Here is a 25,120-nt window from a genome sequence, read left to right as displayed (position 1 = left end):
GTATTTATATATTAATTGTTGTTTTTCTTTGTTTTGTTCTTGTAGTTATTTTCCTTTTGGGTTGCATTTAACGTCATCTTTTTTATTTTCACTGCAGACCTTTGCAGTAAAATGCGTTAATGTTCACTATTGGCTCATGCTGCTGTACACCTTGCATTTTATACTGTTGGGAAAATATAAAAGTTTTCCTACAATTAATCCCCCAACAAAGACGTTTTCACTAACAAACCATTAGACATCTAAACACTATTGTAAACTCCAATAGTGCAGTTCATTGACATGGTGTCTTTTAAACATTTTCAGGAATTTCATGTTTTTTCAGTTGCATCTGAATAAATGCGGTGGTTTCACTGCAGCTGATGCTGAATCGAGACTTTCACTTCTCGTTTTGTTCACTTAGATGTCCTGTTTACATCAGTCATCTGCACAAAAACACCGACCTATGAAAGCAATCTGTGAAAGAGCAGCACTTGCTTGAATGTAACAAAATGCTCCTTCATATAATACTGTATATTACACATTTTACCAGCAGACAATTTAAACATTTGGTATTTTTTTTTAAGACAAACTAAATATGCACATGTACAGTACATAATAGCATCTTTATTACACTGAAATATAAAAAGTATATATATTTATCACTATCCTGGAGAGAAAGGACCAAGTCAAGAAAACAACTTGTAGACTCAGTTGTAGCAGTTTTCTTGTTGTCATACGAAAGAAAGACAGAAAGAAAAAGAAAGATTTGGAGTCAAGAACAGGAAGGCCACACTGATGGGTTGCCATAGATTCTGTGCATAAGGAAGGGAGGCAAACAGCCATACATGCTACCACACACACACACACACTTTTATCTTGTTTTACCTGTAAGGTCCTTTCACCGACTACATTCCTCCAACCCTGTCTGTTTCTTGGGGGGGGGGGGGGGGGGGGGGGATTTTTGGAATCGTGGTGCAAAAGTGCAAAAGCAAAACAAGGTGAAACATGTTTTGGTCCAGAAGGCAATGCTCTTCACATGACAGACGTCTTGAATAAGAGTGTTCGTGCAGTGGCATGTGCTTTTTTTCCCCCGCATTGGTTTGCAGCCAAATATCACAGGGCAGTTTTGGATTTTGTCAAAGACATAGTTTGACATTGTTGGGAATGCGCTTCTTTGCTTTCTCGCCGAGTTAGATGAGAAGATTGATACCACGAGACGCTTAGCATAGCATTAAGCTGCACCAGCTTCTGTAAAGAATAAATATCATGTTTTTGTTTCCTACATATAAAAAAACAAAGAGCAGTGGAAGCAGTGACTGTCTGCCATCGAAAAACCACAAATTGTCTTTTTTAAAGCTCTGTTTTCAGAGCTTGGATTTTAGAACTAGGCTAGCTGTTCTCCTGTTTCCAGTCTTTATGCTAAGCTAATTAGCTGCTGGCTGTAGCTTCACATTTAGCGTATAAAGTGGCATTGATTTACTCATCTAACTCCCATCAATAAAGCAAATAAGTCTAGTTCCCAACATGTCCAACTATTCTTCTAATTAGCACCGATAGTATCAGCACTTGTCATGTTGATAAGACTGAATTAAATTGAAAGGGAGAAGAATCATGATGTGCTTATAGTTTTAGCCTCCCAACAGGTGGAATATTTGACTGCAAGTTATAAAGTTAGGACATCAAGAAGAAAAAGGTCAGGGCTGTTAATGGCTGATGTTTCGAAAAATCCTCCGCCTGCAGTGTACCATAGAAACATCAGGCTCAGTGTATAAAACAATGCAACCATAATGCGAATGATGTGTCTCAAAATAAAGGCTTTGATCAACCTAAATCTGAACCATAATCTTGCCCGTTGAAGAATTAATGGTCGGGCCAAAACAGCCTCACTTTACAAAGATGTCCCCAATCTGACTGTTGGTCCCCATATGGATGGAAAACCAAAACGCTCTCTCTCTCTCACACACACACACACACACACAGATAGGAGGTGAAGGCCACAGAGTGGACACAGACCAGCACAGAGGTCGTCTGAACCAACCGGGCTACGAAGGTCGAGTCTCCAGAAGTACCAGCGAGGTCGCCACGGAAGCCTCTGTGTCATCGTTCCGAGTACCGGTGGCACAGCAAGCTTTGACAAGATAGCAGTGAACTTAAGAAGAGAAGCCTCTTTAAAATAAAAAACAAACAAATAAAGAAGTAAACGCTGGATAAAGCGACATCAGAGGAGGGGGAAGGAAGGTGGATGGTTCCATGGTACTGTATTGTCGCTGATGTTGATCCCGACGATCATTTGGCACAAACTTTGTTTTGGCTGAAGTGTCTCGGCAAACAGTGAGAATGTTCAAATGTTGACCTCCGATGTGGCGAGAAGAGGACGCTTCAGTCTTCATTTCGACAGGCTCTTCCTTATGTGCTCGACTTCCATCTGTCAAACAAAGACACGCGTGTTGTGGTTTCATTCATCGTGCGGTTAAAGTCATTTCGCTGCTGCTCTTAAAATCCTTTCTGGATGAGAGTACGCCAGTGTTACTCGACAACGAGTGGTTTTCACATTTAATTCATCACTTTATTATCTAATCTACAAAATGGGTTACATCGCTTGTTTTTTGTCCTGACCAAAACCAGAAAGTATGAGTACGATTGCATCCAATGATCACAGCATTTTTCATAACGTGTGTGTCCTATATCCGGTATTTCTTGATTTTTTTATACTTCCTGTGGCATTTCTTCTAAAAGGCTCAACAATGAACTCTAAATGAACCAATTTACACCCAATATATACAGTACATACATATTATTACTGTATACTGAGATTTCTAATGCCATTCATTTCAGAACCTGCTTTGTTTGTTTGTTTCGTCTCACCTGTAAACTAACACGAATCTTCCTCTCGTCATCCAGCGCGTTGGTCAACTGCTTCATCTCTTGCCTGAAATACACACAAATACACCATGACTCCAATATACACACACACACACACACACACACACACACACAGGTATAATAATCCACTTTATTTTAAAGTGCTTTACATTGGGTGAACCAGGATTAAAACATTACAGGACAGCAAATAAAAGTTAATAAACGGAAATAAAACACCCACAATAAAAACAACACAGATAAATCAATGTGTTGGAACTTAACCCATGAGGTTTGTTTTGTGATTTAAGAAGTTTTAAAAGATTCCAGGTTTAACGTACCTGTGCTGGCTCTTCAGCAGTTCTACGGCGGACCTCAGGTCCCTCAGCTGGTTCCTGAGTTCCTCCAGTGTCGGGGGGGTCAGAGGTGAATGCCTGAGCTCGGGGGAGGGGCTCAGACCCGAGGAGGAAGACGGGGAGGCGGGGCGATGGCCGGCGTTCGGCAGGGTCAGGACAGAGGGCTTGGTGGGCGGTGGGGCTTTACTGTCGGGTGCCTGAAAGGAAATGTAAACACAGATCAGAGAGGATATTATGAATTCAGGAATTCTTCCATCTAAAATATAAGCTGGTAGTTAGGAATCCAGATGACAGTAAATATGTATGATTTGGTGGTGAGCCCTTGACAGAAAATATGTCCATAAAGTGCTGAGAAAAATGGAAATCGTAACAAACAAGATTGTTTTTGGCAACTGAAAGACATCCACCTTTCAAAACTTTTTACACACTGCTGAGAAACATGAAAATATGTGGCGTGGCGCCCTCTGCTGGATGGAATAAATAGTGATAATGAATGTGGTCATACAGGGACGGCGGGGACTCCTTTCCTCGTGGAAACTTCGACAGGTCTGCAGGGGACCGACTCCGGCTCCTCCTTCTGCTTCCTGTCCATCACTGTCGGGGAGTCCAGGTCCATACTGGACAGGGAAGACTGCAAGACAGACATCTAGTCAGTGCAAAGTCAGAGGCTTTCTGAAGCACTCTACAGACACTGTTATCAGAAATATGAAATTTAAATACAGTCATAATCCATATGAACGGCTCCACTTCTCAATGCTCAAAAGGAAAAGAAAACACGTAAGTTTCTTGTTGTTGCACCGTGACTCAACACTAACCTTTGTATTGATCAGTACTAATAGTTTTTAGTTGTTAATAAATGAACTATTAATATATACATTAATAGAGTATATTTTGATGTTACTACTTTTGTAGTTTTACTTTCGTAAACTTAAAGTACTTTTCTTGGAGCAGAGTATTTCTACACTGTGGTATTGTTACGTTTACGTCAAGTGATGCGAGTGCTTCTTCCACCCTGTTGGTGACACAGTGGTGTACAGCAACACGTCTTCCCGGTGGGCCGATTAGAGACACTCACTGGTGTGATGATCTGTGATCGAGGCCGGCGGTCGGTGACTCTCGGCCGCGTCGCCGTCGGATGACTCAGCTTCTCCGTTGACGCCACCACGACGTTGAGGTCCACATCTGAAACACAAACAACAGCTGATCATCAGCTGTTTGACACGAGACAGAGACAGAGACAGAGAGAGACAGAGAGAGACAGAGAGACAGAGACAGAGAGAGTGCTCCGACAGTTACTAAGGCACCATATCTTGATCTCAGCGGGTCGATGCGCCTGTCACTCAAACTCACCAGCGTCATGTGACCTGTCAGGGGCAGAATCTGGTGTCGAAGCCCCGCCCTCTGACTTGGGGCTTTCACACCTGAGCAGGTAAACCATACAACAACATTAGGCTGTATACGCTCAGGAGTATTTGGGATTTCTTTCTTTTTCGTAAGAGCCCGTGTGTATGTGTGTGTGTGTGTGTGTGTGTGTGTGTACTGACGCTAGAGTGGGCGGTCTCTCAGGACGCCGCGGGGGTTGGGAGGAAGAGGAGGTGCTTGTCTTTGGGGGGAGGGGTTTCTTGGGAAGGGGAGATGGGAGGGAGGGCTTGGGGATGTCTCCAAGCTTCACTTCTTCAACTACACACACAAACACACACACACACACGCACACACGTTCAAAGGTAAAGGGAAAGAAAACAAACGTATTGTACGGCATAAATACACACATGTACACTCACAAGCATGCATGCATAATAAGGTGAGGGCAAGGTAGGAGTACAAGTGATGCAAAGCCAGAGAAGGTTGTTAAAGATTAAAACTGAAGGAGAAGAAAGGTCTGGAGTCGCCCCAGGCTGGGAGGGAAAAACAGAACAAGCAAGGAAATAACCAGAGACCATCAGTTGATTTTGGTTTATGAGTGCGCATGAGATTTAGTAAGGGACTTATTTGACAAATAACTAGAAATAGCAACTTTATACTTCTACTCCACTACATTTCACAGGCCAATATGAAGTACTTTTTACTTCATTTACCTAACAGCCGTATACTTTTACAGAATAGCTTCTTCTTGAGGCCCATCGCCACAAGTTTCAGATATTGTGTGTGTGCGAGTTGTAAGCAGTTCAATCAGAGAGCGATGTCCCCAATTCATAATTTGTCTGTTTGTGCTGTAATAATACGACACAAGGAGACCCTTTCCAGCAAATCAAATGCCGGATTATTAATATGAAGCGTGTTAGTTAGTGATCCGTCCATTGCCAGCTGAACGGATCAGTAGAAAGTTGCAGGCTGAAGGCGGGCCGAGCCGAAGTGGTCTGGACTGTACCTCGATCCTGGTCTCTCTGCGGCAGGTGCTCAGGTCGCTCGGGAGGAACCTTCTTGACCTCCGACTTTCTCTCTACAGGTCAGAGTTTTTACAGGTTTCTCTCTCTTTTTCTCAGAACATGGAAACACCAGAGAGGAAAGACATTCGGCGTTACTGTACCTGTGGTGTGTTTAGCTGAAGGTGCACTGGGAGGAGGCGGTTTCTTTGGTCTCTGGAAACGCACAGAAACATAAAAACATGTTAATCACGCATCGTGTCTTTGAGGCTTTCCTGCCTTCTAACAACTCCTGCATGTTTCCTCGCTCCAAAAAGATCACCTCTTTATCCACGTCTAGCAGCTTGACAAAGTTATCTGGGAAGACACCTTGCCGGCCCCCGATCTCCCCCTTCCACCAGCCCGCGTCGGCGCACTCCTGCACAAAAGACCGCAAAGTGCGTTTGGCCCGAGCTGCACCTTAAACGCTTGCTCGGCGTATTTAACGTGCACCTGGATGCAAATCAAAGCAGCCAAACGATGCAAGAATAAAAGCAGCCGTATAAACACACACACGTTCTGAATTACCTTGCTGATGATGTTGATGATTTCGCCCTCTTTTAGTGACAGCTCGTCTTCGTTTTGTCCTTCATATGGAAAGAGGACTTTGCATAGCTCCCGCCCTGCCAATCAAGAAGAAATAAGAGTCGAAAAACAAGCGAGTGGAGGTTTTCATTGCACTTCATTGTCCAGTCCCGTGATGTACGACGACAATAAAGCGGAATTTACATGAAAAAAAGGTTCATCTCTCCAACAACAATCATGTTTGCGTATTGTTTTGTCATGTGGATTTTTCTACACAGCTTGTTAATGCAATACTTTAGCTTTCCCAAAAGCTTGATGTCGGAGTTCTCCACAAGCACCTGAACACATCAGTCAGGAGGTATTTACAAGGCGGTGGCTAAAGAAAGCTTCTACGTGAAAAACTTCAGGATGCTTTAGAAAATGGTCGAATGTTTCTTTGTCGCATCAGATTATATCGTTTGTTTGTGTTGGATTTAGTTCAGCTGTCTCACCTTTGGCTTTGCCATCAGGTTCAGTCTTCATGGTCTCCGGCTGAACGCTCGCTGCTTTCCCCTCGTTCACCTGGAAGGAGGACAGATGGGAGAAAACCGTTAGCTTCACATCAAAGCAGAGATCTTCAGCAGATATCATCGTTTTGCAACCAGCGGTGTAATCTCGGTCTTATTTCAGTGTGTGTAACCACTCGGTCTGGACTTCCTGTTCATGCCAGGGTTAGTTTGCCCGACGTCTCTAGAAACGATCGTGACCTGGTTTGACTGAGCTGTGGTTCACTCCTCAATGAATGCAGGGCTGCAACTAACGAACGCATCGATTCATCTACCGGTTATTAACTTGTTCAGTCCTACACCCAAAGATATTGAGTTTAATGTGATCTTAATTAAACAGGGGAAAAAAGAAAAAAATCCATATTTGAGAGGCTGAAAAATCATAAACTGAAGGATAAAGAATTAAATTGAAGGAATCACTTTCCTCCAGCGGACAGCAATGTCCCACAGCTCCCATCTAATTAGAGAGGATGAGATCGGATTTATGCAGTGCGTGTGTGTGTGTGTGTGTGTGCGTGTGTGTGTGTGTGTGTGTGCGTGTGGTGTCGGTTATTAAAGGAGCCGTTGTTTTCTGGCTGGAGTGGATCCCTCGACAGTGTTTGTGGAACCAGGGTGGCTCTTCCACAGGAAAACACACAAATACACACATTCACAAGACCCGGTCTGTCCCGAACACACACACAGCTCTGTTCTGTTCGGAACACAGCGCCTCCCCCGCCAGCCTCTCTCTCTCCCCCCTCCCTCTCTAATGAGACCCATGTGGTGCCACAAGCATTGAGACATCATTACAACATCACAGAGACGCTTCCATGTCCAAGTATCACATGTTTCTGGGCCTCTTACAGACAGACCGAGGAAGTATTCTGATCCTTTACTCAAATAAAAGTACTAATAATACACTGAAAATACTGTGTTGATTAAAAGGACAGTCTGCAGCATTTAGGGGGATCTATTGGCCGACATGGGATATAATATTAACCTATAAGTAAGAGTTGTTTTGTTACCTTACAATGAGCAGTTCATATCTTTATAAGGAGTGGGTCCTGAGAGTCCGCCATGTTTCTACAGAAGCCCAGAACGGACAAACCAAACACTGACTTTGAAGATTTCCTTCAGCCTGAACACACGGTAGAAGTTTCAGTTGGTTGCAATCTGCAACCTCACCACTGGATGCCGCCAAATCCTACACACCAGACATTTAAGTTAAAATATGTATTTATGATCAGGATAATGTACTCAAAGAATCAAAAGTAAAAGTACTTAATAGAGAGAAATGATCATTGACTGTATGTAGTATTTTAGTTGAGGTGAAGCTAATTTTATACATGTTGAATGATATATATTGTGCTTCATGAGAAATATCAAAACAGCTGATTTTTTGATAACTTTTTTAATTAGCTAATTGATGAATTGACTCATAGTTTAGCCTCAATTTTTAAATACTGGGTAGTTTTAATTTATGACAATGAGTCATGTTTTAAATGTTCTTTATATATTTTGTATGTAAATCTTGGTTTGTAAAAAATAACAGAAATTATTGCTTTAATATAAATTCAGTGGAGTAGAAGTGTCATGTATTGAAGTTAGTTTCAACAAGGAAAAAAAAGGAACTATTTTCTTATTTAGCGCAGGAGAAACCTCACATGACCCAACAGCTGCATTTACTGTACTGCACATCTGGCTGCTTCAGAGCCGCGACGTTGTAAACCAAAGTGTGACCGGAGGAATTTCAAAGACGCGTATAAAGCCGTCAGTTTTCTTACTCTACTGTCAAATGACACACGGTGAGAATTAAGTAAACATCACCAACCATAAGTAAAGTGTTGAGCTGCACCGTGTGGCCTCGGGATTTCAAGTGAGTCCATTTGAACGACCCTAATGTGGCATTAATGACTCAGCGAATGTTTTTATATGACATATGCTGACGTGTCCGGCCTCTGGAGGGGACTTTTCATGTGTTTTTAGGTGGTTTGCTGTACAACTGCCCACATCCATGAAACGACGCTGATGAAAGTGGTGAGAATGAACCAAAACAGTGAAGTTGAAGGCTTAGAAACCAAAACAATGAGCTAAAAGACACTGAAATACACTCTTTCCCCCACATTGTACACAGTCCATTCATCCATTGATAAAATAAAAAGGTGATTTATTGTAGCGGCTTAAAGTCTTCTGCCCGTTTCTTGTCTCCAGTCACCTCTCTACAGTATTAAGTACAAACAGGAAATAATCTCTCTTTTGGGGCCAAGTTTAATAAATCCACAACAGATTTCTTGAATGTACATGTTTTGATTTGCGCAACAAGTGATTTGACGAGGAAAGAGTTGATGTCGCCCTTGAAGGACAGAGAGAAGAGCTCAGACTAAATATAAACCTCCCATGACTGATAACGTGCGGGGGGGGGGGGGGGGGGGGGGTGAAACACAGTCTGGATGAAACACTTCCCCTCTGGTCAGAATCAGAGCTGAACGATGTTGAATACTGGCACAAAAATAATCGAACTCATCATCAGCTAGTAAAACACTCTGTGTGATGCAGCACATTAGGACTTCACCCACTTTAAGAGCAGCTGACCTTCTAGTTCAGTTATACCCCCCCCCCCCCTCTGCTGTCACCTCCTTCAAAGCCTCATTAGAGAGACATGTCTCACCATGAAGCAACATGACGGCCTCCAGGCTGACACACATCCTTCAGATGTCTGGAGGAGCTGCAGGAAGGTTCGATCGCCTCTCTGGCTTCTAAAAGTCTCTTTACATTCTGCTTCTTTTTCTTCTTTACCTTCTTAATTTAATGTGTTTCCATCCCGCGTCTCTCACTTTCTTCATCTATTAGTCTCAGTTCAGCTACTCAGAGGATGACATGTTCCTCATGCAGGTTTAGATTACAAAATAAAGGAGAAAATAAATCTAAAGTTGAATGTCTCCTGATGGGTGAAATGTGCTTTTAAAAACCTTCCACGATTAACGTTTAATGGGAAACATGAACACCTTTTTAAAACTTTTTGTCAAAGTCATAGATTTGGAATTTAAGGGTCAGTTCACCACAATTACCAAACCCACACTTTCTTCCTCCTGGTGGTTTCCAGCAATGCAGATAATTTACATTTTCATTTGCAGAACTTTTCATCTACATTTTTTATTTCTGACCCTTTTTTTCCGATACCCCTTTTTAAAAAGATCTGCAAATCAAACCAAAAGTATCTGCATCGCCAGAAACCAATGGGAGTAAGTAAGTATGTTTTTAAATTTCTTTGTCATTTGGTCATTTAATCCACGAATTTGACTATTTTCATGCCAAAAAGAGTAGCGGATTTAGCAGTTCCCCCAAACAATGCATTCCTGGCAGAGACACAGCCTTTGAAATGGTACTTTGATCATCAACAGACACATTTAATGTGTAATCTACACTTTCTGCATGATGTACCAGTTAACATAAGGCTGACTCCACCGACTTCCCCAAACCTGAAAGTCCACCGCAGCTAAACCACAACACTTGAAACGCTGTTCAATCTCACGTGAAACAGCGCACATTGAAAGGGTAAGAGAAGAAGAACGTGACGGACAGAGGATGGAAATAAAACAAATCAAATGGGGGACAAACGAGAGAGAGGAACAGAAATAGAGAAAACATGACCTTACCATCCTCTCCTCTGGTTCCAGTCAAACACAGACAGAGCTTTGCTACATCAGCGCCGGCAGCAGGAGACAGTGTGTGTGAATGTGTAAACGTCAGTGAAAAACTGTAAAACCTCCCCTCCTCCCTCTCTCTCTCTCTCTGCCCTGCCGAGCTCTCACTTCTGCTTTGCTTGTCAAATCCCTGCAGGATGTGTGTGTGTGTGTGTGTGTGTGTGTGTCAGTCAACATAAAACCACTTCCTGTGCTGTAAAACTGAAACAGAGGAAGGGGAGGAGCCAAGGCCGGGACTTCCTTCCTTAGCTTCACAGAATACAATGATCACAGTATCAAACATGTATGAACTAAGTGTGTGTGTGTGTGTGTGTGTGTGTGTGTGTGTGTGTCTCACCTTGTCCCCCTCTGAGTCCACGTCCATGGAGCGAGGTCTGAGCCTGATGGGCTGGTCTCTGAAGATGTCACCAAAGCCAAACCCTCGGACCTACAGGAAGCAGGAAAAAAAAAAAGAGGTGAAACACTGGAATTTAAACACAATATTTAAAAGGAACACGTCGCTGAAAAGGAAAATCTGAGGTTTGGGTTTCACACACTGACCCCTGGTGGCCCTGAACGTGTGAAGCCTTGTGGGAGGCAGCAGCTGTTTCAGTGGATTTCAATGCGTCGCCACGTCCACCGCAGCATGATCTGAATGTTCACATTGTTCCCAAAACATCTGTCCCTGGCAGTCACACAAGCTGGGAGTTCAGCCATGTTTTTGATCCGATTGTCACACTGACTTTTTTATTTTTATTTCACGTCGCTCTGTCACCCGAACAGTGACATTCAATGTTTGCTGATCTCTTTTTGCCCCGACCAATCAGGAGAGAGAAGCAGCTCACGGTTTTCACACTGATCAAAATAGATGTAGGAGTTGTTTTTCTATATCTGCATCAATTTCATGAATAGAGTGCTGCAGGAATGAGTCCTAAAACCAGGAACTGAGTCAGCACTTTGTGCACTCCCAGTTCCCTCGTCTTGAAGTCAATATTTTGGTTTTTTTATGCGTTTCTGGTTAGATGTCTGAAATAAAGTCTGTTAACACGAGGTTAAGCGATTTTAAGGTTTTTGTTTTACGACGTCTAAAATGCGTCAGTAAATAGTCCTCTCATAACTTTGTCATTTACACTCGCGCTCATGTGACTGTGGTGTAGTTCGTTTATAGCCTAACGTTGACTTTGTACGGTATTCACGCTCCAAAAATCATAAAAGCGGAGTTTATATGCGAAGCTTATCTTTGTTGAACAACACATGTACGGATCATAAACGTTGATTTGCCACAGAGTTTATCTTCTGCAAAAATACAAATGGAAAAATGTTATTGGCTTTTTGTGCTGATAACTTCCTGTTGGTCCGCACAATTACTTCACCCCTGCAGTAATTAATGTAGATAGGTAGCGATATCTCCATTCCTAACCCCGCCTCCTAAGCTCTGATTGGTCCCAATAATACAAGTTGCTTTAAAAAGGGACAGTTCACCCCCAAAACAAAAATAGATATTTTTCCATTTCCTCTTTTCAGCCACAGACTTTGTTGTGAGCGGTGTCTTGCAGGAACTATGGTTGAAAGAAAGTAGTTCCTCCATGAAACTGCTCACAACGAGGTCTGTGGATGGTCTTGAGCAACCGGGTCAGGGTTTTTTGAAAGAGACATTGCGGTTGACTTTTTTTGGCGCTTTAAGCACCACAAACCAAATGAATACATTAAAGAAAATATCTCTCAATGTCTCCAAAACTAGGCAACGCACACCAAAACAATCTAGACTACAAGGTAAGAGTAACAAAATGTGTATTTCTTGGTTTTGGGTTGAACGGTTCCTTTAAAAATAAACCACAAGACGTGTAGAAGATGTGTTTTTCGACATATTTCGTCAAAAACGTGTGTATTTGAGAAAGTTCTGAGCATACGGGTGGATAGAGGAGAGGGGGCGAGTACAGACATTTTATTAGTTCTACTTTCCCTGCACAACTGAGACGCTGTTGCAACTGCTTGAAATCAAGGAGCCAACATTCGCTCCGTATGACACTTAAAAACGTGATCCGGCCGTGTGTGAGGCTCACAGTGTGCGCTGCAGGGCATGAAGATTTGGGTTTTAGATGATGTTTAGATGATGATGATGGTCCTAAGACCAGTGTGTTTTGGTGTTTAGACGAAGTGCAGAGCAACGTAGAACTGTACAACATGGATTACCTTCTTGGGCTGGATTTCTCCTGACCCCATCTCTGACCGACTGTCGCCTCCATCACTCTCACTGCCTGGGCTGTCCTTACCTACACACACACACACACACACACACACGGAATAGATATTACATGCGCGCTTCATCACTTCTGCAAATGTAGAGTCAGTAGAATCATTTTCATCATTTAGAAGTAAATGTCATGGTAATTCAAAACATCCAAAGTTATTTATACAACAACCAGAGCCAGTGGCTTATGTTTTTTTAATATGCGACGGCCTTTCCACCATCCGATTGGCTGAGACTCACTGGTGCGTGTGCTGTGCAGCTCCTCCTGCGATGTGTCCAAGGAGGACGTTTCCGACTCCGTCTGGACAACTTTGGTGAAATTGGAGGGGAACATTCCAGTCTTCCCATTTACAAATCCCTCCCACCAGCCCTCCTCCACCTACACACACACACACACACACACACAGAGAAACCAGAGCAAAGGTTTACACAGATATCTACACGGGCACCGACTCTCCAAAGAGGAAGAGCTTGTGTTTCAGTTTTAAGGTTCTTTTTCAGTGGCAGCCGAGAAAACCAGAAGAGCATCGGACACTAATTTCGCAAACAATCTGTGCCTACAGCACCAAGATGTACCAGATGTCCCAATACAAAGTATGTCAAAAGCAGTACGGCAAAAAATACCAGGATGTCTTACTGCATTCGGCTCCTGGAAACCTTTCAGTTAGCAGAGCTGTAGCAGCTTTAATTCAGCCGTATATACACACGCTAGAAAATTCATTTATTGTCATTGTACAACCGGGTCGCACAACCAAATGCAGTCTGTAGTCTCATTGTGCTACATAAGAAAAACACACACAAAAAACAAACCTGAGCTCCTTATACTTGGTATTTGGATTAAAGAATTTGAACTTGTCAATGCTCTCTGGTTAAACAAACACAACATTGTCATCTCTCATCACATGTGTGTGGCCTAATGTTTACTCCCAACATATCTCTTTATAAAACAAGCGAGAAATGTGCTGAATAGGACACTTGCTTGTGTGTTTGATGGAGGCGTATTTCTGCAGACTGGCCTTCATAAAGTGTATTTGTGATTCACTGTGGGTCCAGTGATCAGTCTTACCTCTGATATGATGTCGATGACATCGCCTATTTTCAACTCGAGCTCGTCTTCATGCTGAGGCGCGTAGCTGAACGCCGCTTTACATCTCCGCTTACGGATCTGCTCTACTGCAAACACACACACACACACACCACAAGAGCACATACAGACATATTTTAGGCATACATGTGATATAATTGGCTCCCACACTTATCCATAATCCAAGACTTAGTGTGAGAGACAGGTGTTCTCGGACTTATTAAAAGCCCTCGTGGCTGAAGACTGTAACGCCGACCTCTGACCTTTCAATTAGAGTCTTACCAAACGCTTCCCACCGGCCTTTGAGTTGTTTGTCTTACACTCATTCGTCTGCTCATTACTCTTGACTCATTCCACACCAGATGGGGCAGACGAAGCCCTGCGATTCCTCTTCTGTCCACAAGGTGTCCCCCCTCATGTGAAATGTAGCGCAGTGTATGCATGTACAGTATCAGATAAGATATTTATTCCTGTGCCAGAGATTGATCAAATATTACAAGATAAGAATAAGAAAAAACAATAAGAGTAACAATACAAACATATATAAATATTAGAGCAATAAGTATTCAGTGTATAAGAAGTAAGTGGTGGTCTGAATACTTCAGATCCTTTACTTAAGTAAATGCACTAATACCACGTTGTTAAAATACTACATTGCAAGTTAAATCTAAAAGACAATAATCAGGAAAAGGTGCTTAAAGTATTAAAAGTAAAAAACGTACCGCCGTGACTGTTGTACAAATGTTGCCAGGTAAATTAGATAAGTACAACATTCCTCTGAACTGTTGGAGTAGAAGTATAAAGTGGCATGAGAAGTAGTAGAAGTACCTCAAATTAGTATTTGCATTCGACCACGTGTGTATACCGAGTGTGTGTACAAGGAATACTTGACCCAAATCCTTCGTCACACTAATAGGATCCATGTTTGAGACTGAAGACTTAAACCTGTCTGCTGCTGATGATGAGTGTGAGTGTGAGTGTGTGAGTGTGAGTGTGAGTGTGAGTGTGAGTATGAGTGTGAGTGTGAGTGTGAGTGTGTGAGTGTGAGTGTGAGTATGAGTATGAGTATGAGTGTGAGTGTGAGTGTATGAGTATGAGTATGAGTATGAGTATGAGTGTGTGTGAGAGAGAGTTGAGCACCTTTCCTGCCCGATCGTACGCCGGGGTCGGACACGGGACTGGCTCTCCCATTGGAGAGGTCAGATCTGATCACGCTCGCCTGTCCTCCGTCCCTCTTCGCCTCTTTCTTGATCTCCTACGAAGAGAGAGGAGCAGGAGACGATTAGTGGGGGAGGAAGAGGAGGTGAGGAAGCACGAACAAAAACGTCGGTTCAGATGAGAAAGTTAAAGTTACAGAAACAAAAATACGGCACGAATGAATCAAGACAGGACAGAGAAAGAAAGAGGGGAACGAAAGCTTTAAAGCTGCAAATGTGTGTTTGTCTAAATGGCAACTTTATTACAAAAACAATATAAGACATGAACTTTTTAATCAAGCACAAACATACAATCATCTACATTTGAAATGACACTGATGCACCACATTTTGAATAAAATCTTAAAATTAAATACAACAACTGTTGGATACTAAAAATAATAACGGTTATTTGTTGTGCGATAAACTTGCTTATCAATAAATGCAACTGCGGTGTATTTTCTCTTCACCCTGCTGCGCTGCAGTATTAGATGTCAGTAACGCAGGTGAGCCTCGTGTTTACCTTCAGCTTGCACAAACAAAAACGCAACCGTCAGCACGACTTTCACTCGCGTGAAGAATCGCGAGACGGCGCGCCAAACTGATCCAGGGAACGGGCAAACAAATACGCCGCGCGACAGACGAATCAACAAGCGGCCAGATGGGGAGACGACACACGCGCGCGCGGGGGTGACGCTCGCGCACAGAGACCCAGAAGAAGTAGACGTGGCGTCTCACATCTCCCCACCACATTCATCATGACACTGTTTCATAAGCCCCGGGCCCTGTGGCCAACGCGGCTCAGTGGAGCGTGCTGGTACACTGACTCACACTTCAAACATGTGTATGGCCTGGTGTGGAAAAAAAAAAAAGCCTTAATGAGCCTCTGAGATCCAAAAATACCAGCAAGAGAAGACGTTTCCTAGACAACAGCCGAAGATCATCTTGGGCTAAGAGCCATTTTAGGAGCGGCCCAGGTTGGAGACTGGACATGGCGCTGGAGGAAGTGTGGCTTTTGTGTTAAAAAAAGAAGCAAACTCATTTGGCAGAGAAGAGATGAAAGGCCAATTCAATTCTGACATGTGGTGTGTGCCCTCTTCTTCCAACAGGAAGTGAATAATTGAAACTTAAAAAAGGCACAAGGAGTAAATTAAAACAAAACAATCTCTGTAAATCATCACTTAAGCCCCACTAGAAGTGTGCAGCGTGGTCTGTATCTGTGGAGGCCTGGCCCTCCGCCTGCATTTTCTGATTTCTGTTGTGTTCAGGATGTGGGTGTGAACCTCTATAAAAACATAGCGACCAGGTGCCAGACAATAAGCACACATCCAAGAAGAAGCTATAGACACGGCGGACACAGCGTTGACATGAGAGTGGTGTAAATCTTCTCATCTTACTACGAGCAACAACAACAACAACAAGCAAGTTAATGTAAGTTCCGTTTATTGGAGCATTTTCAGTGAAACGACAGAGAGCTGTGCGACTCAGAGGTTCCTTTTTAAACTGCCATGTTTCCTTATTTCTGCTCTGAGGTCATTCACACTCATCTTTCCACGTGGTGCTTGCATTGGTTAAGGAGGCTAATGCAGTGCTGATGTACGAGAGCTTAGAAAGACAGACTGATTCTGCAGTCACACACACACACACACATTCATTCATTCAGAAACTCTCCTGCACAGACGCACAGACTAACTTGTGAAAAAAACAAAAACACTTTGAACTCGGAGACACAAGCCAACCCACGCAAAACAAACACACAAAAAACGCTGCGCCATTCGTTGGCCAGCAGCTTTTTTCTTTTTTAAACGAGTGGTGGAGGAGAAGCTGTTTGGCTTTATGCTTCAAGAAAAGCAACAGACAGACATTCTTAAATCCATCTGCTATCTGTTAAGGCGGCTTGTGTTAAATCATTGATACATCTGAGTTGTGGAACAGGAGAACAATGGCTGCACGGTTCTGCAAAAAGGAAATCAAGGCCAAGTAACTGCGCTGCACTCGGAGGCCTTTGTTACGACTTGGACTGCAATCATGCTCTGCTGCAACTCCTCCTGCGGGGATACGGAGGTAACAGAGAGTCAGAGGAAAGCCAGCTGAAAATAGGAGAGGAAGGCGACGTGATTCATCATATCTGAGGAGGAAACACCTGCAGAATCCACACTGCAGCTCTCTCTCTCTCTCTCTCTCTCTCTCTCTCTCTCTCTCTCTCTCTCTCTCTCTCTCTCTCTCTCTCTCTCTCTCTCTCTCTCTCTCTCTCTCTCTCTCTCTCTCTCTCTCTCTCTCTCTCTCTCTCTCTCTCTCTCTCTCTCTCTCTCTCCAGATCTCGTGAGCCTTTATGGTTCACATCAGAGCTGAAAGAGTTAAAATATGAATCTGCTTGACGAATCGATCACAGCCTCTAAAAAGTGTTCTGTGCACATTGGAGGTCCTTGATCCTTGAGCAGCTATCGAGAAAGTATCTCTGCTGATATTTCTTTAACGTTGAGAGCTGAGCACTCAAATCTGGTTTTAAGATAAAAATCTGTTGAGCTCGTTGGACAGCTGATAACTGCTTCAGGCTTTGAGAAAAACACACAAACCAATCCGTCCTCAATAAGTCTCATGACTCTCCGTAACATCGGTGGCGTCGCTGAATTAACCGCCAAGTCCTCAATTAGCAGTTTGTTAACCTGAGCTGACCTAAAAAACGAAACAAAAAACATCTTTAAAACGTAATTCATTGACCTTCACCTTAATAATCTGTGTTGTGCCGGTTGTCAGCCATGACGGCACCAGAGGGGGGAGGGGGAGGGGGGTTGCGTGCATACCATTGCTTCCCGTCTCCCTTTTCAAACTGTCTGTCCACATCCCCCCCACTTCACACACACACACATTCATCAGCCTGGCAAAGCTTAATGTCGCTGATTCCCATAACTGCAGTCTTGTGACACACCAGTCTGGCATTACTGCATTACTCACAGCCTCTCTCACACACACACACACACACACACACCGTCGGTGGGACTTCACGGGCCCATTGTCCGGCTCCCTGACAGTTAACGAGAGCTGCGACATTCAGTCAGCACAAACCTGACGACAGACTGGCTTCTTCAGCGGCGCTGTCGAAATGTCCTGCCCTTGCAGCACACTTTTCTACTTCCCACTCATGGTACAGTGAACAAGACACTTCCCCCTTTCTCATTACCGCAGAGAACACCGTTTTACTACTCGTACTAGAAGCCGAATCTTCTCTCTGACACCTACACGTCTCACTTACTTTGAGCCACCAGAAACACTGGAAGGAACCGGGGAGGTTCGCCCTGACTGTCCCCATCACCCGAGGACACCATTTCCATGTGAGGAAATGGTCCATTACATGCTCCCAGAGCCCAATGTGTCATCTTCAAATGTCTTGTTTTGTCCGATCAATCACCCAAAGCTTATGTGTATTCGGTTCTCTGTCAAAGAAGATACAGAAAACCAGCATGTACTCCCATTTTAGCAATTTTGCTTCAATAACTACTTCAAATCGATTGTCCAAATTGCTGCTTATTATTTTAGCTCTGATTTGTGCAGCAAATAATTTAGAATAAAAACCGAAGTGCAGTCATAGCTGTAGTCTGATCAGTCAGCTCGGTGTACCAAAGACACAAACGTAAAGTTAGAGGGGAGAGAAAGAGGAAGTCATGAGATGTGCGGAATTAACAAGTCTGACATTTTTAGCCTCTTGTTAAAAGTATTGTTGTTTCTATTGCTGCCAACTAATGATAGCCTCTCAATGCACCCTAACTCTTAAAGTTCCCATGTTGTAAAAATAAAGTCAGATTTTTTTCAGGTGAGATTTTAGATTTTTAGAGTTCAGTTTTAATGTCCATCAAAAGTAGCATGCTAGCTAGCGTTAGCCTCAAGGGCTTGAACATTAACCGATGCTGCGGAAACACGTCAGCTGCTCCGGCTCGTCTCTTTCATTGGCTATTGTGGTTATAGCCGCTGTAAATATCAAACATGTTTGAAACTATCGGGGTGGTGCTGTAAAACGCCTCACATCAGCAGAAAGTCTGGACCCAAAATCTGTACCAACCAAGGTCCAGGACCAGATTCCCCCCCCGACCGTCGGCTTAAAACGCTGCGTTTGAGACCGAGGATGAAAACAGGAATTTTCAGACAGACTGCATGAGAAAAATGTTGGGTTTTTTATCATAAAAGCATCAAAACATGTTCATTAGAAGTGCTTGTCAGATGGACAAACGGCTTCTGAAAACTCCCTCCTCGCAGCAGTTTACGACATCGGAAATCGCGTGGGTCTGCGTTCAACAATCTCTGAAAACATCAATCCCACATTCACACCCACCTCATGCAGTTCAATCTTGTCCAAGTTCAAATCTGACCACAAACTCAACCTTAACATAACTTTATCTCTTTTGTCCGATCTCAAACTTCACAAAAACAAAAGCATGAAAAGACGTCAAACTCTCACGTCTGATAGAGTTTCAGAGCACAATCACAAACGCCCCATGCAGCAGCCATCCTGCAGTGGCACACTGGAAACCGCATGTTTAGTCTGCTGCTATTTATGGAGCGCCTCTCGTGGCTTTTACGCAGCGGGTGAGAACGAGCGGAGGAAATATATTGCGACAACTCACCCTGACGAAGTTATCCGGGAACAGGCCCCTGCGTCCGCCCAGCTCGCCCTCCCACCATCCTCCATCGTCCCGCCGTATGTTCACGACGATGTCGCCCACCGTCAGGCCCAACTCATCGTCCTGCTGAGCCTCATAGTCGAACTCCACCACGGCCTCCACTGGAAGACAGACCGAGAGAGAGAGAGAGAGTAAGTGTGTTGTCAATAAACCGCAATATATAAAAGGTCAAAACAGCAAAGGTGTCACATTGTTCTGTATTTACTCTCTGGTACAGTGGTTTACAGTGTGATGATTCTGCCGGTTTTCTTTTTATTTATTCAAATGTGAAAGTGAAAGACAAACACCTCGCCGATAAACACACACTCCTACAACAGCAGAATGCAAGTCAGAGTGACTTGCATTCTGTTGTTGTAGGAGTGTGCGTTTATCTTGCGGAGTTGAAGTAAACTGTATTTAATTCCTCTCTGCGGCCGCTCTCATTCTGATGAGTGTTTTCCTTTCCTCAAATACATCACAAACAAATAAAGGGCAAGAAAAAGGGGAAGTTGGACTTCCCTGTGCTGTCACAAGTCGAACGGTAAATTCATCATCATGGACATTTCCCACTGCAGTCATTCCATCAGTACAACATAAAGTCACGTTGGACTCGTCGATCGCAGCTTTTCTCTCACTTATTAAAAGCGAAGGTCGTGTTTACATTCGGCGTCGGTGCTTTCAGCCATCACCCCCGATGACGTCACGCGACGTTCTTCTTATGGAGGGAAAAAGAGGCCGCTGTTCGTTTCCAGCCGCGATCAACATTTGGTTTCTTTTAACCCGGACCACGACCTAACCAATCCTTAATCACAGTTCCCCCGGGATTTGTAACGACAGACCACATATTTTTCCGTTTGAATTTGGACTTACAATCCCTATTTTTTGTTTTGAACATAACATCTTACATACTTTACATCCACGTTTGCTGACTTGCAGTCTTCTCCTCTTCTTGTCTCTCGTTCGCAAATTCCTAGACTTCTTTCTTGGGTAATAACAAGATGTAAATAAACATCTTGACATATGTTGTGCTAACTCTAGTGTAGTTCTGATGATGATAATTACTAAAAGTGATCGAGCATATAACTGTATATACGGTTGCTGCTCGAGGTAGATAAAAATGTACAGTCTGTCATTTTAAATCGAACAGGAAAGAGAGTTATCATTCCCTTTACGAGCCGCTGGAAGTGATTCAATGTAACATATGTTAGAAACGTCACGCATACAAACATTCTCACACACACACACACACACACACACACACATCGGCCTCTGTGTCTAAACTGTGTGGGCAGCTAAAGGGGGGGGAGGGGGATGAATGCGGGGGAGTTTCGGGGGTGGGGTAACCATGGGAACAACAGCCTAAAAAGGGGGTAGCTATGAGTCAGAGACACCGGCTTCCTCCCCTCATTCACGTATGCATACTGTAACATACACACGCCAACAGGCCAAATGAGGAAACTGGGCACAATTGACCACAAGACCACACTTCTTGTGAACGCAGTTGAAGTGGAAGGGCGTCGCTGAGTGTTTGCATAGACACCGTTTATGTGTTTGCCCTGGTGCGCAGATGGGGAGGACATGGATCTGGCGTGAGATAACTGAGAAAGATTCGCCGCAGATGAGACAGCGACGTGGCACAAACACAGTTTCAGGGGAAGTGGGAAGTGGCACATCTCATGTAAGGAGTTGTTTCTTTAGTGAGGAGAAGTGTGTGCAGGGAATTGATAGCTTGTGGCAGTCGTCTGAGTGGCAGCACGGGACAAACACGCTGCGGTCCACCCACCCGTCCACGTCAGTCAACAGCACATACACCACTGAAGAAGACGACAGCTTGTGGCTCTGCACAGAGCCGAGTGCAAAGACGGGTGCAAGTTAAAAGTGACACAAAGTTAACGGCAAACAGGCTCCGGAGTGGAGCTCGGTCTGGTGTGAAGCGACGCAGGAAGAGGGGGATCGGAGCTCTGCGGATACGATTTGACAAAAGCAAACAGCCTTCATTGTTTAGATGATGAAGGAATAGATGTGAACCAGCGATGCACAACAGAGCAATATGAGACTCACTGCAAACTCTTACAAAAAAAACAGCAACGGTGTGAAAATGAATTGATATTTTTCCCATGAAAGCACCAAAACCATCAATGAATTTATCCTGAAAAACATCTGCTGTCTGTGCATCCAAAGCCTGATATAGCTCCCTCCATTCTGATCCACAAGCTATTTAAAACGCATCAGTGAGCCACTCTGTTGCACTCATTACCACGAGCACACACGCTGTACTTTATTTTGACTCAATTCCACATGCACGGTGTCCTGCTGCTTTAAATAAATACTCACCCGAGCACCAAATTACACAGCTGGAATTAGCCCCCAACAAATACATTGTTTACTCCTGTTTGAGGAACGTTAGCAAATAAGGGAGTCGCTGCATTTACGGCTGGAATAAACGTGCAACGGTTAGTGCACAAGCACCACATTGCACGTTGAGGTCTGATCACACTATAGCTCAAAGTACAGTCTACAAAGATATGTATTTTAGTTCAATCAAATTTAATAAAGACTCTGTCTGCGCGAACTAATGTCAAACCAACTTCATGCTTCACCAAAGTTGCACAAAGTCCTGTCATTCGAAAGAAAGAAATCGGCTTTTATTTTGCGCAGTAATCTATTGTTTGAGTCATTTTACACACAAAAAGCATCTCAAATATGATGATTTGGGGCTTTGTGTCATAGCATACATGATGGGACATATATATATATATATATATATATATATATACATATACATATATGTTTTTGAACTGTTGGTCACACACACTGAAACACTGTGTGAAAGGCTTGAAGGGGCCTTGAGAAGACAAAAGACCAAATATCTCAAAAGCCTGCAGACAAAACCAAACTCCCACTCAAGTGGTCGAGAAGCGAACCCGCATACAGGAACTGAGATGGACCCGCGGCGTCCTCGAGCAGCTGCAGTGAGTTTAGATAAGAGGAAACTACACAGACAGACACAGCGAGCTCTGCAAAGCCACGCTGACGTTTCACTGCTTTTGCAGCAGACCCGGGTTTAGTTTGTGAGTTTGTTTCTGTGCCGTCGCTGATGACGTCAAGAGCAGCTGCGTGTTTTCTGTCTGTCAAACATTCAGGCTGGACTGGAGTCCTCTGGGAGACAAAGCCACCCACTCCCACTCCGGATCGGATCACAGACTTCAGCCAATTCTCCCACATTAAAGAGGAACATACCAACGATTCTCTGCTCAGCTCATCGCCCTGTTGCACACTTTGTGACAAAGTGTTTGTACTCCCTCGACCTGCATTGAATATTTCTAATTCCCAGCACTCTTATCTCCCAGTATTTCAATTATTTACACTAAATCACTTTGCACAAGTGATTCATTACAACAAGCGACACAGAGCAATATAGTGAGCAACCGTTAGACAGTTGCGCGGTATAATATTGCGTATAACAAAAAAAGAAAGTCACAAGATGGGAGGGGTGGTAGAAAAACTAACACAGGACTTTCACCCAGGAGGCCGCTGTTCGCAAACATTGTTTGAAGAGTTTGAAGAGCCGCTAAGGGTTGTTGCAGGAACCAAACGTTAAGCCTTGTCCCTTTCTGCCATTGACTGCATGTAAGAAGTGGCCGTAGAGTCTCCACGACGTCACTCATTTGGTTTGTCGGCTGTTTTGCAGCCTCGAGTTCTGCATTTCTTGCGGTCGACATCTTGTTTTTCTTTGCAAGCAGAAGTTCTCCAAGAGGGGCGAGCTAAGTACAACCAAACTTTGAACATCGTGCTGCATGGAAGAAGACTTGAAACTCGAGATTGAGACCATGAACTCATGTTCACTGAAGTCACAAATCAAGAGAGAAGAGTCATTCTCTCATCGACTTCGACACAATCTGACTTCTATTTGCAACCAGATGAGTCGCCCCCTGATGGACGCCCAAAACTGAACATTATAAAAATGTCTAAAGGTGGAATCTACAGCAGAACTATTGTGTTTAGATTGTACAGGTGTACCTAATAAAGTGGTCACTGAGGGAACATCTTGAATTAGACAACTTCTTCCATCTACAAATGTCATGGATGGATTAACACACTTTGGGGGGCCCCCACTGACACCACCACCACCACCCTCCTGCATTGCATAACCCTTTAGATTCATAAAGGGATATGAACTCTGTGACTGTGACGTATGACTGAAACCAGGTGAAGCTAAGGCCCGTTTAAAGGCCCTTGTAATTTCCATTCCAGCTCTCATTAGTGGTGCATATTACAGCCAATTATGGAATTAATTAAGCAGCCACAGCAGCCACACAGTGAATTTGCTATAGGCCCATGGGGGAATCGCCTGCTTCTCCCAGTTGGTCATCCAGCCTTGACGGTTGTTTATAATTGTGTGTGTGTGTGTGTGTGTGTTTCCCTAGACTCTTGCTGTGCATTGTTTGTTTACATGCAGCAGAGACAGAGGCCAAAGTATGTGCATACAGAAGCTGACTTCATTATGTTGTAGAACATTCTCTTAATTGTCAATCAAAGGAATGGATCACAGATGGAAAAAGTAGCATGACAAAGAAAGGGAAGTAGCCTCCCACCCCCCGCCGGCCCTGTCATGGCTAACTGGGAAATACTGAGCACATATGAACATGCACTTAATTGATTGATTACTCGCCCTGCAAAACCTGCTGCTATCAGTTACCGTAAGTGTCATGCATTGTGTGCAGCAGCGCGGTGGAAATGATGGAGGATGAGAGGAATGTCACAGTCAGGCCTGTTTGATTCACAGAGAGAGAGAGAGAGAGTCAAACACTGTGCAACACAATGGGCAAGACAGACACACTGTGACTGTAAACGTGTCAACATCTGCAACTCATCAATGTGACCCGCCGATTTCCTAAAATCGCACCCGCGCGGCCGAGGCGCTGCACACCCACGCGCAGCTTTCTGACCATGAATAAAAAGCATCGGCAACGCTGAGAAACGCCAAAAAGAAGACCCGCGCGGTCTCTTGCAAACAGCTCGGCGATGTCGTGAAGCGACGTCAGAGTGGAGGTGAGGTGAGGAAGGACGGAGAGAAGGCTGAACCCCGCGCGCATCTGGACCGGGCGTTTATTCCTGCCCATCCAGATGCGCAGAGGCGCCGGATGCTATTTTTGGGCGCATTCTCTAAATTAAGAGCACACCAAAAAATAAAAAGTGCCGCATCTCACCCATTTATGTGTCCCGGTGTGCCGGTAGTGCTCCTGCAGGCTGGTCGGTAACGGGGAACGGTGGTTGTGAGAGGTTTGTGCCGGACCGAGCCCCAACCTCCTGGTCGTATAGCTCCGCTAAAGCAGCGCTGAAACGGGAGGAGCGTCTGATGAAACCATATTCCTTCCTCTCTCTCTCGCGCTTGCTCTCTCTCTCACGTTGCCTTCAGGTGCACCGCGTAATTTCCGACTTCACTATTTGCATTTTTCACCACAGCAAGAATTGGGAGCAATGTGACGCGATTTGTTGAATCCGTGATGCACTCAGAGCAGATGGTGGTGACTCAAAATGATCTGTTTCATAAGAGAAATTGGGGATTTCACCCGGCATGCTACAACATGGTCATTAAATTCGATT

The 25,120-nt window shown here is 44.0% G+C and overlaps 1 protein-coding gene across 1 annotated transcript; it reads right to left on the bottom strand.

Moving 5' to 3' along the window:
* Window positions 1-583: 583 nt before the first annotated feature.
* Window positions 584-24,851, bottom strand: sh3kbp1 (SH3-domain kinase binding protein 1). Its single transcript, XM_079291584.1, has 19 exons — window positions 24,724-24,851; window positions 19,478-19,635; window positions 14,804-14,918; window positions 13,646-13,752; window positions 12,820-12,958; window positions 12,522-12,601; window positions 10,687-10,776; window positions 6,613-6,682; window positions 6,125-6,219; window positions 5,880-5,975; window positions 5,722-5,773; window positions 5,563-5,634; window positions 4,739-4,874; window positions 4,545-4,615; window positions 4,270-4,376; window positions 3,700-3,825; window positions 3,180-3,391; window positions 2,845-2,908; window positions 584-2,404 (listed from the first exon to the last, which is right to left on the bottom strand). Exons 1-19 carry the CDS (start codon window positions 24,725-24,727, stop codon window positions 2,366-2,368), a joined length of 1,833 nt encoding a protein of 610 aa, XP_079147710.1. The 5' UTR covers window positions 24,728-24,851; the 3' UTR covers window positions 584-2,365.
* Window positions 24,852-25,120: the final 269 nt, after the last annotated feature.

Source organism: Melanostigma gelatinosum (assembly GCF_949748355.1).
Source record: "Melanostigma gelatinosum genome assembly, chromosome: 20".
NCBI classification, from domain to species: Eukaryota; Metazoa; Chordata; class Actinopteri; order Perciformes; family Zoarcidae; genus Melanostigma; species Melanostigma gelatinosum.
The sequence above is the reverse complement of the archived record's forward strand: the minus strand, read 5'-3'. Positions and strand labels throughout refer to the sequence as shown.